Source organism: Poecilia mexicana, unplaced genomic scaffold, assembly GCF_051168715.1.
Source record: "Poecilia mexicana isolate PSO_F unplaced genomic scaffold, ASM5116871v1 scaffold_6, whole genome shotgun sequence".
Classification (NCBI taxonomy): domain Eukaryota; kingdom Metazoa; phylum Chordata; class Actinopteri; order Cyprinodontiformes; family Poeciliidae; genus Poecilia; species Poecilia mexicana.
Window position 1 is genome coordinate 4,265,084 of NW_028263375.1, and position 12,537 is coordinate 4,277,620.

The 12,537-nt window shown below is 41.8% G+C and overlaps 1 protein-coding gene across 1 annotated transcript; it reads left to right on the plus strand.

The window, feature by feature from the left end:
• Positions 1–9,002: 9,002 nt before the first annotated feature.
• LOC106926164 (voltage-gated potassium channel regulatory subunit KCNG2-like) lies at positions 9,003–10,478 on the plus strand. The gene is made up of 2 exons (XM_015000884.2): positions 9,003–9,220; positions 9,751–10,478. The coding sequence occupies exons 1-2, from the start codon at positions 9,025–9,027 to the stop codon at positions 10,371–10,373; spliced, it is 819 nt and encodes a 272-aa protein (XP_014856370.2). The 5' UTR covers positions 9,003–9,024; the 3' UTR covers positions 10,374–10,478.
• The last annotated feature ends 2,059 nt before the right edge of the window (positions 10,479–12,537 follow it).

Below are 12,537 nucleotides of genomic sequence, written 5' to 3' on the forward strand. Positions count from 1 at the left end.
CAATCATGGGTCAGATTGCTGACCTGACTGCTGTCCAGAAGGCCATCACTGACATCCTCAAGCAAGAGGGTGAGAAACAGAAAGAAATTTCTGAACGAATCGGCTGTTTGCAGAGTGTTATATCAAGGCACCTCAGTGGGAAGTCAGTAGGAAGGAAAAAGTGTGGCAGAAAACGCTGCACAACGAGAAGAGGTGACCGGACCCTGAGGAAGATTGTGGAGAAGGGCCGATTCCAGACCTTGGGGGAAGCAGTGGACTGAGTCTGGAGTAGAAACATCCAGAGCCACTGTGCACAGGCGTGTGCAGGAAATGGGCTACAGGTGCCGCATTCCCCAGGTCAAAGGTCAAGCCACTTTTGAACCAGAAACAGCGGCAGAAGCGCCTGACCTGGGCTACAGAGAAGCAGCACTTTGGACCACTGTTGTTCAGTGGTCCAAAGTACTTTTTTCGGATGAAAGCAAACTTTGCATGTCATTCGGAAATCAAAGTGCCAGACTCTGGAGGAAGACTGGGGAGAAGGAAATGCCAAAATGCCAGAAGTCCAGTGTCAAGTACCCACAGTCAGTGATGGTCTGGGTGCCATGTCAGCTGCTGGTGTTGGTCCACTGGGTTTTATCAAGGGCAGGATCAATGCAGCAGCTATCAGAAGATTTTGGAGCACTTCATGCTTCCATCTGCTGAAAAGTTTTATGGAGATGAAAATTTAATTTGGTCTGGAATCGGCCCTTCTCCACAATCTTCCTCAGGGTCCGGTCACCTCTTCTCGTTGTGCAGCGTTTTCTGCCACACTTTTTCCTTCCTACTGACTTCCCACTGAGGTGCCTTGATATAACACTCTGCAAACAGCCGATTCGTTCAGAAATTTCTTTCTGTTTCTCACCCTCTTGCTTGAGGATGTCAGTGATGGCCTTCTGGACAGCAGTCAGGTCAGCAATCTGACCCATGATTGCGGTTTTGAGTAATGAACCAGGCTGGGAGTTTTTAAAGGCCTCAGGAATCTTTTTCAGGTGTTTAGAGTTACTTTGTTGATTCAGATGATTATTTTTATTGCTCGTTCAGAGAACCTTTTCATAATATTCTAATTTTTTGAGACAGGGATTTTGGGTTTTCATGAGCTGTTTGCCAAAATCATCAAAATTAAAACAATAAAAGACCTGAAATATTTCAGTTGGTGTGCAATGAATCTAAAATATATGACAATTTAATTTTTATCATGACATTATGGAAAATAATGAACTTTATCACAATATTCTAATTTTATGACCAGCACCTGTATATATATAGATGGTAATGGCGAACCAACCGGACATTGTGGTGGTGGATAAAGAACAGAGGAAAGCCGTTGTGGTGGATGTAGCAATACCAAGTGACCACAACATCAGGAAAAAGGAGAAACTGGAGAAATACCAGGGCCTCAGAGAGGAACTGGAGAAGGCCTGGAAGGTGAAGACCACAGTGGTGCCTGTGGTCATCGGGGCCCTCGGGGCAGTCACCCCCAAACTGGAGCAGTGGCTCAAACAGATCCCAGGAACAACATCAGACATCTCAGTCCAGAAATGTGCAGTTCTAGACACAGCCAAGATACTGGAGGAGAACCTGAAGCTCCCAGGCCTCTGGTAGAGAGAGAGAGAGAGAGAGAGAGAGAGAGAGAGAGACCACCCGCGGAGGGTGAGAAGGGAATTATTTATTTTTTTTAAATATATGTATGTATGTATGTATATATATATATATATATATATATATATATATATATATATATATATATATATATATATATATATATATATATATATATAACAAAAAATATATTAAAATAAAGAATATATAAAACAAAAGACCATGGAAATGTAAGCTTGAAATGTTGATTTGCCGAAATTCTTTTTTAGATTAATCTCAGAAATGACCTACAAATTGTTACATAATTTCTGATTTCGTGCTTCTAATTAAATGTACAACCTTGTGTTCATTTAGAGGTTTCTAAAATCAAAAAGTTAAACTTTTGAAATTCAGAAATTCTAGATAATTGAAGATTAATCTCAAATTTCTGAGTTTTTCCTAGCAGATTTTTTGACTTTTTAAACACAGAAATCTCCTTGTATTTTTTTTTCTTCTATAATATTTCAGTGAAAATTTTAGAAAAAATTGAAAAAACCTGAGAATGAAAAAAAAAAACACGGGAAAATGTTTGACTTTGAAACTTTTTCTAAATGAATACTTGTACATTTAATTAGTAAGATGAAAAAATATCAGAACCTGCTGAGAAGTCGCTGTGCTTCATGAAGGTGCTGATGAATCTTTTAGTTTCATAAAACATTTAACAAGTTCCAAAATATGGATCATTTCCTCTCAAAGCCAATACTCTTTACTTTAATTCTCAATATTCTCAATATATTTGATGACGTCAGAGAAACGTGGCCTTTTCTTTTCCTGTTCCGTCTACCTGTTCGGGACAGACTGATGATCCTACCAAACTGCTGGTTGCCATAGAGACCGCAGAGAAACCAACAGCACGGCAAACAGGTCTGTTAATATTCAGAGACTAATTAATGACCGTGAACAGGTGGGGAGGGATTAATGGCGCTGCAGGAAACGCATGGGGTCCCCTGGTGGCCATGTGGGGAACGACAGAGGAAGGCGGTGACGTGATGGTCAGGGAGGGAAGCAGCTGCAGCAGACTAATTACTCTCACTTAAACACAATCACAGCAGCTGCTCTGCTTCTGGAGGTTTCCACCCAGCAGCAGCTTACAAACACACACGTCCCTCTGCAGACCGGAGTCAGACGCTGCAGGCTCCCAGCCAATAGCATCGCAGCACCTTTTATCCACACACCTGTACCTGCAGACACACTCACGTCCCAACAAACACAAATCAAAACTACGACTCACCGTGTTTTTAAAACTCATCTGCATCTAATCACTTGTTCCAATATATTGATCTATTGATTGGTGCAGTTGGTTCTAATGTACTCCAGAGTACAGACACTTAGATACATTTTAGCTAAAGCTATCGCTGTAAAATGTTAACAGTAAAATGTGCTTCCTTAAACTTTCACTTTAAGTAAAAGTTTTAGTTTTTTATGGGCAGTGAAAGTTCAACTCGTGGATTTCAGAAACTAAATGAGAACATTTTGGTTCAAACTGTTTTATTTAAAGGAGCGACTTTATAAATCATGTTTCATCAGGAATATTCCGGAGGCATTATGTGACATTTTACTGGGAGATGAACCTCCGCTTCCTCAGAACCTGCAGTTCTGATCTTCATCCCTTCCTGTATATAATATGTGGGCAATAAATCAATATTTATCGTTATAGAAATTAGATCATTATCAAAAGAATATTCAATCATTTCACTGACCTCTGATCCAGAGCCGCACGGCATTCTGGGGGATGTAGGAAAGGCCTACCTGGGTAGCATCAACTAACTGACTCACTCTTTGGTTGCCTAGCAACAGTCTGTTGCGTAGCATGCAGCAGTTTAAGGTTTTGCCACAACGTCTCATAACTGTTTAAAAATAAACCATGTTGTGGAGAGAAAACTATGAAACAGGAAATGTCACGCCAACAGTCTCAGAATTTCAGATATTCACACCTAATCAATAATCACTGATATGGGCTGATGAAACATTTATATCGCGATACGTTTTTCAGCATGTGGTCCAGGCCTGGCAGTGATTTTCCTCTCTGGCCAAACAGTCGAGTTTCTGGGCTGTGGGAGGAAGCTGGAGAACCCAGAGAAACCCAGAGACCAGCCTGGGGTTCAAACCCAGGACCTTCTGGTTGCTAGGCAACAGTGCTACTGATCGCAGCCCACGCTTTGCATCCTTCTGCATGAATAATGGAGACATGAGAAGGAACCCCCACGCCTCAGATATCACCACAGGCTTTCCTCCTGTTGCTGCTGACCTCTGACCCTCCAGTTCATCTCATCTCATCTCCATTCATCTAATTTAATCTCGGTTCATCTCATTTCTCCTCTGTTGAGGCGTTTCTGGTGAACCAGCTGCCGGTCGCAGGTGAAGCTGTGTTGTCTTAATGCTCAGTGTGTTTCTGAGCTGCTGTTCTTTATCTCACCTTGCCACCTGCAGCACTTTCTGTTATTATGTTTGCCTGCAGAAATTTGGTAACTGGAGAGCAGCGAAGTGACGGATGAAGTTGTCACTTGATTCTTGCTCTTTAATAACGCATGAGTGGCTCGACACACAGAAACACATCTTCCTGTTTCCCCCCAGCCGTCCTCTGGTCCCGTTCCGTCTTCTCTTTAATCTGAAGCCAGGAAAACCTGCTCAAAGCTGAGAGGATTGAGGTCTGCTGCAAAGAAAAACTCAGTGAGAAGCGAAATGTCATCATTTCTGTTGTTCTTGTTTGCAGCAGCGCTGCTGAATCATCACAGCAGACAAAAGAACGAGACGGTGAGGTTCAAGGAAAGCTGCGATGGAGCTGACAGGAAATGAATCTGAAAACAGTAAAACAAACGCAGGTTAGCGTCAGACTGGAAACGCTACGCTAACACTGCGCTAATGCTATGCTACGCTAACGCTGAGCTAACCGGTCAGAGGATCCATGAACAACACGTCCAGTTCACACCGAATCTGGGACTTCATTCTCATGCCTCATGATGCCTCAGCATTGCGGAGGTGGATTTATTTAAATAAGACAGTTTAGTCAAACATATGCGACACTTAACCTGCAGAACATGATATGAAAGTAAACTAAGAGTTTCAGCTGAATTTGGATTCAGATCAAGTAGAAACTGACAAGAACCGGATGAAACAATAAAATGAAAACAAATTTATTTCCCAATATAAGATCAAAACGGTCCCACACTGAGGAAACCTTTCCTTTGAAGCTGCTCCATAGTTGATGCTGTAAAAGATTAAGAATTCGTTTGGCAAATGCTTTTGACAGATTCGCTTCCTTAGAAACACAGTTTGGTGCTTAATGTCATTTCGAAACAGTTCCTGTATCGGCCACGTGACTTGCTGAAACCAACACGGTTTGGTCTGCGGGCTGGACACATGCATCGATGCATCGGTGTTGCCGGACCCATCACCAGTTCCACTCCCAGTCTGGTCAAACTGGTCGGTCCAGTACTGGTTTACTGCTGCCAGACATGAAGCAAACTAATACTTTAGAAATATATTATTCTGACAATTTATCAGAATAAACTCCACATTCTGCATATTTTTCATTTAAACCTTTTTGTGTTAGAAATACATTAAAAAATACAAATAATTAATTTACTTTTCAAATAAAACATTTTATTGCTAATAAACAGCATTTGTTTATTAGACTCTTAAGGATGCAGCTGCAGTCTCCATTCTCCAGTTAGCAATCGATTATTGATCATCTCAATCAATTCATCACGTTGAACCTGAAGAATCATTTCAGTCATAATTATTGCATGTTTGGATGTAAATAAGGAGAGAAAAACTTGACTGCTGAAAATAAAACATGAGAATGTTTTAGGTTTGTTTCATGTTGTTTCTGAATCGTCTGTTTTACAAACTATTTTATTATTTTCCCACATCAACTTGTTTTTGCTGTTAAAATGTCTAAATTTAGGGTTCTGTCTTTATGTTTCTGAGTTTTATGTCAGGTACATTATAGTTCTGCTGTATTTTCTTTGTGCTCATAATAAAACAATAAAATTGAGATATCACAACAACACAGCCATAACGGTACCAGAATAAGGTCTTCATTTTCCCCGACATCAAAAATAATAAAAAATTAAAATGAAGAATGTTGAACATTTTGTGAAGTTAAGCTTTTGCAATAAATAAATATTTCAGCAGGACTTTAAAATGTTAAACGATTATTTCAAAGAAAACCAGGCGGACTGAAGTTTCACCTCAGATTTTAACTCTTTCCAAACTTGTTTCTCATTAAAATCACTTTTTTCCCTCATAATTTTAAGACTTTTAAGATGATTTTTCCTTTTTAATCTGCTAATGTTGTGACTTTATTTTTGTAACTTAAAAAAACATTTTTCTATCCTTAGTATGTAAAAATAATATTTATTACTAAAATCCCACAGTGGAAGTAAAGAACTGTATTATTTGTTGTTTTTCAGGCGTTTTGTCTATAAAGTTCTTCCCCTCCTGGTGGTTTTTGTCTTCATTTGACCTTGACACACTTCAGTGTGAAACCACAGAGGAAGCTGCCTGGGTGAAATGTGATGTCACTTCCTGAGGCTTCCAGAGGCGATAAGCTGAGGGTTTGGTTATCATCTCTGTGGTTGCTTTTATTTTCAAACTGGACCGAACACAGCTGTCGGAGGTGACAAGCTGCAGCCGTAACAAAATGGCCGCCTCTGCAGAGGTCAGGCAGAGGTCAGGCAGCCCTGATGGGGCCTGATGTCAGCAGGAGGAGCGGCAACGAGGGGAATAAATGAAACGTCTCAGATTAATAGGACGGCCTGGCAGAGGTCTGAGGAAAACAATCCAGGGAAGATTGAGGAGCAGAGGAGTAAAGGTTAACAGTTCGGTTTGATTTACTGAAGTGGAAACTCTCTGGAACCTTTAAACCATCGAATCTGTCGTCGTTTCTAAGCTAAATGTTCCCTGATTGGTTCCTCTGGAGAAATCTGCTCAGATCTGGTCCGTTTTTCACTCTGGGCAGCAGAACCGACAGCGGCGCGGAAAGCAATAAATCCCAACAGCAAATGAGTCAGAATTCAACTACATTAATCTACAACAATTTAAGAATAAACTATAAATAATATGAGCAAAGATAAATGTTTTCTATTCTCCTGTCATCAGAATAGCTTGAAGGCAGTTTTAATTCAGACGCTGTTTTTGTTTTGTCATTCATAAAAAAATGAAAACTGATCAGGGTAAATAATTTCCTGAGGCGTTGGTACATCGGAGAGCATTTGGGGCGTTAAGAGGGCTCTCCTTCCAGGGCGCTAATCCGTCTAGGGGCGGCATGATCTGGAGCTGTTCTGTTCTGTTCAGCCCCTCCAGTTTTCATGCTAATCCATAATTGTGAGTTTACTGTAAAAAAAAATAATTTTTTTTCAGAAAATAACATTTTTTACAGAAAATTTTAAATTTTTTGTAAAATGGTCAAAATGGTTGAGTTTGTGGTGCGAACTCCCGCCTGCAGAGCTGTTTAAAAAAGTTGAATCTTTTTTGTTTCTGTTTGGACGTGGAGTCGGACCAGGAGTGGTCGGTTGGGACGTGATGCGTTCACTGACTCAGACTGCTTTCATCGCTTCATGATCATTTTCAGCCATAGTTTAGATTTACCGTCTGGATTCTCCTGCTGCTGAATTTTGACTCGTGTTGGATGAAATGCGACGTTCAGATATGATTTAGTTCCACATGTGGAAGTGGAGCAGATTGGATTTTTATTTGGTGAAAAGGTCAGTCCATTTCTGCTGCAGTGAGAACATTTGTGTAAGCTAACAGCAGGCTGGCTGTACCTAATAAAGTGGCAGTGAATGTATATTTCCCAGACCAGATGCCAGAACCAGAGCGTAAATCCTTCAGAGGCGGAGTGTTAAACAACGTCCTTCATCCTGTTTCGGATGAAATGTGACGTAACCTGATGTCATTTAAGAATACAAAGAGATTAATGTTGGCATCATGCAGCCATGCAGAGCCGCAGCAGCCGCAGCGTCGCATTGAGACGAGGAAACGGCACAGAGGACAAGAGCAGGAGGTGTGAAGGGTCCTGTAGAGACGTCTGTTTTACAGAGTGATGGAGGAGAGCGGCGACCGCAGAGCAAACAGAATGAGAGATGGAGAGGTGGAAATAAATGAGGGGAGAGAGACGGAGGAGAAAAAGACAAATGCAGAGTGAATGCAATGACAGAAGGACGGGAAAATGGAGGGAGGGATGAGAGGAGGATCTCAGGAAAAAGATTTCAAACTGCAGATTTTTATTTATATTTTATTCAGAGAACAAACTTGCAGCTAAAAGACACAAAAGATCTCTGATCATTTTCTGATCCGTTGGATCCAGGGCGGCTCCGTGTCTCTGACCCGGTTCTTCATGAACCGGACCTCAGTGGCCCTTTGTGGCCCCTGAGCAACATAACCCCTGTTGTTCTTGCCTAAATGTGTTTTAATGGGTGAATGTGGCTCCAGCCGTTAACCGGCATATAGACTCAAAAAATAGCAACACATTCAGAGCATTAATTTAGCCAAAGCCGTACAAAATATAGATGCAAGGCGCTAACAGGTCTAGTATCTCAAAATAAATTTTACTTACTAACAATGAAAAAAGCACAACTTCAAATAATTATAAAACCTAAATATTTACGCTGTTGCCTTGCAGCAAGAAGGTTCTGGGTTCGATTCCCGGCCCCCGTCTTTCTGCATGGGTTCTCCCTGTGCATGGTGGGTTTTCTCCGGGTTCAGTCCACAGTCCAAAAACATGACTGTCAGGTTAATTGGCCTCTCCAAATTGCCCCTAGGTGTGTGTGTGCACTCACACCAGGTGACCTGTCCAGGTGACCTGTCCAGGTGACCCCGCCTCTCACCCAGAACGTTACCTGGAGAGGCAGCAGCTCCTCCTGACCCACTAAGGGACAGGGGTGTAAGAAAATGGATGGACGCTCTGTAAGTTCAGTCCATTTGTCTTAAAATTAAAACCAAACTGGTGAAATCAGGTTGCAGCAGTGAAACATTGTGACGAAGTGTAACAATAAATGCAAAACTAGAAACTAGTTTGATGCTTCAAAGCCTACAATCTTTCATAACTGATGGGTTTTATTATTTTGTTGCTGTTTCATGTCGGCAGTCAGAGGGAACCTGACTGGTTTTGCTGCAGCTTCCACAGACGGCTGCATTAATCTCTGAAGTCTTCTCAATTAAATAAATGACGGATTGTGTGGGTGTGATGTCTCAGTGCGGCGGCAGAGCTTTAGTAACTCATGATTTATTAATGGATGATTATCTGACCTCAGGACTTTTGTCTTCCTGTGTCCCCCTCCATCCGTCTTCCTCGCTGTCGTCCCTGACTCCGCTCCTCTTCCGTCTCTGGATCCTCAGGGCGAATGTTCCTCCAAATGCTACAACATGTTCATCATCGAGACGGTGTGTGTGGCCTGGTTCTCCCTGGAGTTCGTCCTGCGCTTCGTCCAGGCCCGCAGCAAGCTCGACTTCCTGCGCGGGCCGCTCAACATCATCGACGCCATGGCCATCCTGCCCTACTACGTTTCCCTGGTGGTGAGCGAGGAGGACCAGAACCGGGAGACGGACCGGCCCGGCGGAGGTGAGACGGGCCGCCGTCAGGAAAAATACCCAGGAGGAAACCAACAGCCAAAACTGGTTCATTTAGCTTTTCAGAGAAAAACTTATTTATTTTTCAAAGTCGCATTTTCACCGTCTATAAATATTCAAATAATAATCTAAATATTTAATTTACAAACTAAATATTTCACTTTCAAATTAAATTAGGAAGCCAAATATTTAGTTTGCAAACTAATATGTATTTTCTTAACTAAATATTTAATGAACAAGCTAAATGTTTATTTATCCTGGGAACTAAATATTTAGTTCAGACTTAATCATTTAGTTAGGAACAAATCATATTGCTCCAAATTAAATATTTAATTAAAAAGCTAAATATTTAGAATGGGAACTGAATATTTAATTTACAAACTATTTGAATGCTAAATATTTAGTTTGGAACTCAGACATTTATAAATGTAAGAATAACATGGTGCAAATATGACTTTGGAGTGATAAATATTTAGCTTTTGAACTAAATAAATAGTTTTATCTTTCCAAACGGCTCCTCAGGTAAGGGCTACCTGGACAAGCTGGGGCTGGTGCTGCGGATCCTGCGGGCGCTGCGGATCCTGTACGTGATGCGGCTGGCGCGCCACTCGCTCGGCCTGCAGGTTCTGGGGCTGACGGTGCGCCGCAGCACGCGGGAGTTCGGCCTGCTGCTGCTCTTCCTCTGCGTCGCCGTCACGCTCTTCTCCCCGCTGGTCCACCTGGCCGAGAGCGAGCTCACCGGCCCGCACGACTTCAGCAGCATCCCCGCCTCCTACTGGTGGGCCATCATCTCCATGACGACGGTGGGGTACGGCGACATGGTGCCGCGCTCCATTCCCGGCCAGGTGGTGGCGCTGAGCAGCATCCTGAGCGGGATTCTCATCATGGCGTTCCCCGCCACCTCCATCTTCCACATGTTCTCACGCTCCTACCAGGAGCTGAAGATGGAGCACGACCGGCTGTTCAAGGAGGAGGTGGCAGCTGCCGCGGCCGCCGCCGCCACCGGGGGCGCTGTGGAGCCGCAGGGAGAGGAGCAGGCGGCGGGGTCGACCCCTGCTGGGCCTCCGGACCAAACCAAGGAGCTCTGCATGGAGGCGCTGCTCCAGGAAGCCAACAACCACAGTCTTCCAGCTGCGGCTTTCTGAAGGTTCTTCACAAAACTTTAAAGCTGCAGTTTGCAACTTTAATTAAAAGAAATATATGGCTTTGATATATTTGATAAAACTGTCTCCATGTCATGACAGTAGTTGCGTTTCTATTACAAATGTGAACAAATTTTTGTCTATATTTTGCTCAAGTTGAAAAACCAAAATTTCACTATTTCTGTGTTTTCATTGAAGCTGCAGTTTGTAACTTTTACAGAAAATATCATTTTATTGTTGAAATTGCCACCATGTTGTGAGTGTGTCAGACAGATAATCTGAAATAATGGAGCTCCTCTGTTTTCTACCAACTAGAAACAACCAATCAGAGCCAGGAGGCGGGTCTTACTGCTGCCAATCACAGTCTCATGTCAACAGATCCTGGCATGAATGCTAATGCTAGTTAGCGTAGCCATTGATGATGGTGGTGCTGTAACTGTAAGTTGTTCCGCCATTAGCACATTTAGCATTGAGTACACGAGGATGATTGGCAGCGCTAAGCCCATCCTCCTGGCTCTGATTGGTTGTTTTTGGTTCATCTTTGGCAGTAGCAGCTCAGCGAGGAGATCGATCTGTTCAGATTATCTGTCTCAACATGAAAACGGCTTTACCAAATTAAAAGAATTATATACTGCAGCTTTAACTAAGAAATTAAATTCAAATCATCCATGAGTAAGCTTGTTAATGCCATAAGACATTAATGGCAGCGACGGATGTAAACACATGAGATATATTCATAATTCAGCTGTTGGCGCTCATCATCCATCAGCCAATCAGAGGAGATGTCAGCGTTTTACTCAGCAACAAGCCCCGCCCACTCGGGAGCAGCTACGTATGCGGTGTTTTGGGAAAATTGTAGTTGGCCATTTTACAGGAGAATTATGGATTCAACATGTTGGAACGACTCAACTTTTTATGAACTGATGCTGTGATGCCCTGGTGGAGCCAGCTGCACAAAAACAACAAAGAAAACCACTTCCTGTTGTCTTCTTTGGCGTTTCCGCCAGTAGTAACATCTGGGTGTTGATCATGTTTCGATACGGCTGAATAGCCACATCATTCTTGTACAAAGTCTTTTCAGCAAAAACTAGCCTTAGCATTTATGACTATGTTGTAGCATAGCAGAGCGAAAGGCTGAGGTTGTGAGCATGAGAGTGATTGACAGCACTAAGACCCGCCCCCTGTCTTTGATTGGTTGCTTCTGACTCAGCAGGACCTTTTTTTTTCACAGATTATCTGCCTTATGTAATCTGACAGTTTTAACAAATATGTGAAGAACATATTTTTAATAAAAGTTACAACTGCAGCTTTAAAACACAGCAACTACCAAGGGACTAATACCCCAAAAGCCTAACTGCCCAGTTCTGGCATTCGTATTATTTTGGATACAAATAAAAAGTTTATCTTTTTTTGTATTTCTGGTTTTTGATGCATTGACTGTAAACGTGAAGAGAGACTGGAAACGGCCCTTTAAACTGGACGGTTCCTGTGAGACCTGAAGGCTTCTGCAGCAATATTCCAAACACGCTGCTTCCATAAACCTGCAATATTAAACCCAAAGTCGCTTCTCCTTCCACTGTGAACTGACTGCAACATTATCCGAGTTTTCATTTCTGTTCAATGTGCTGCATAAAGTATGAACTAAAACTGTTTCTTACTCAACCTTCCTGCTATGAATGCAAAGAAGTTCAGCTCATAGTTTATACATGAGAAGCTTCATGTTCTGAGGAGAACTGATAACAGCATTATAACCCAAATGTAACGTATATCTGTTCTCTGTTTATCTGATAGATCTAATAAATAACCGATGGTTTGGAAACGTCTGAGTTCAGTTTGGACAGTTACACTGTAAAAAGTTAACAGCAATAGTTTGGTTTATGTACAGAAAAAAGTTAACTTAGAAATGTCATAGATCCAAACTAAAGATATGATTCACCATTTAGCTTATGAATTAAATATTAATCATATATAAATGAATGAATAACATGATGAAAATATAACTTTGAAAAATGAACACCCATTTTTATGACTAATTAAATCAAAATATTGCTGTAAATTTTATTGTGTAACTTCACAAACAGCGCCCCATACTGTTGTGAAAAGGTATTTACCCCTTTCAAGGTTTGTTCTGTTTCTGCTTTTTGTCACATTTAAATGTTTCAGATCA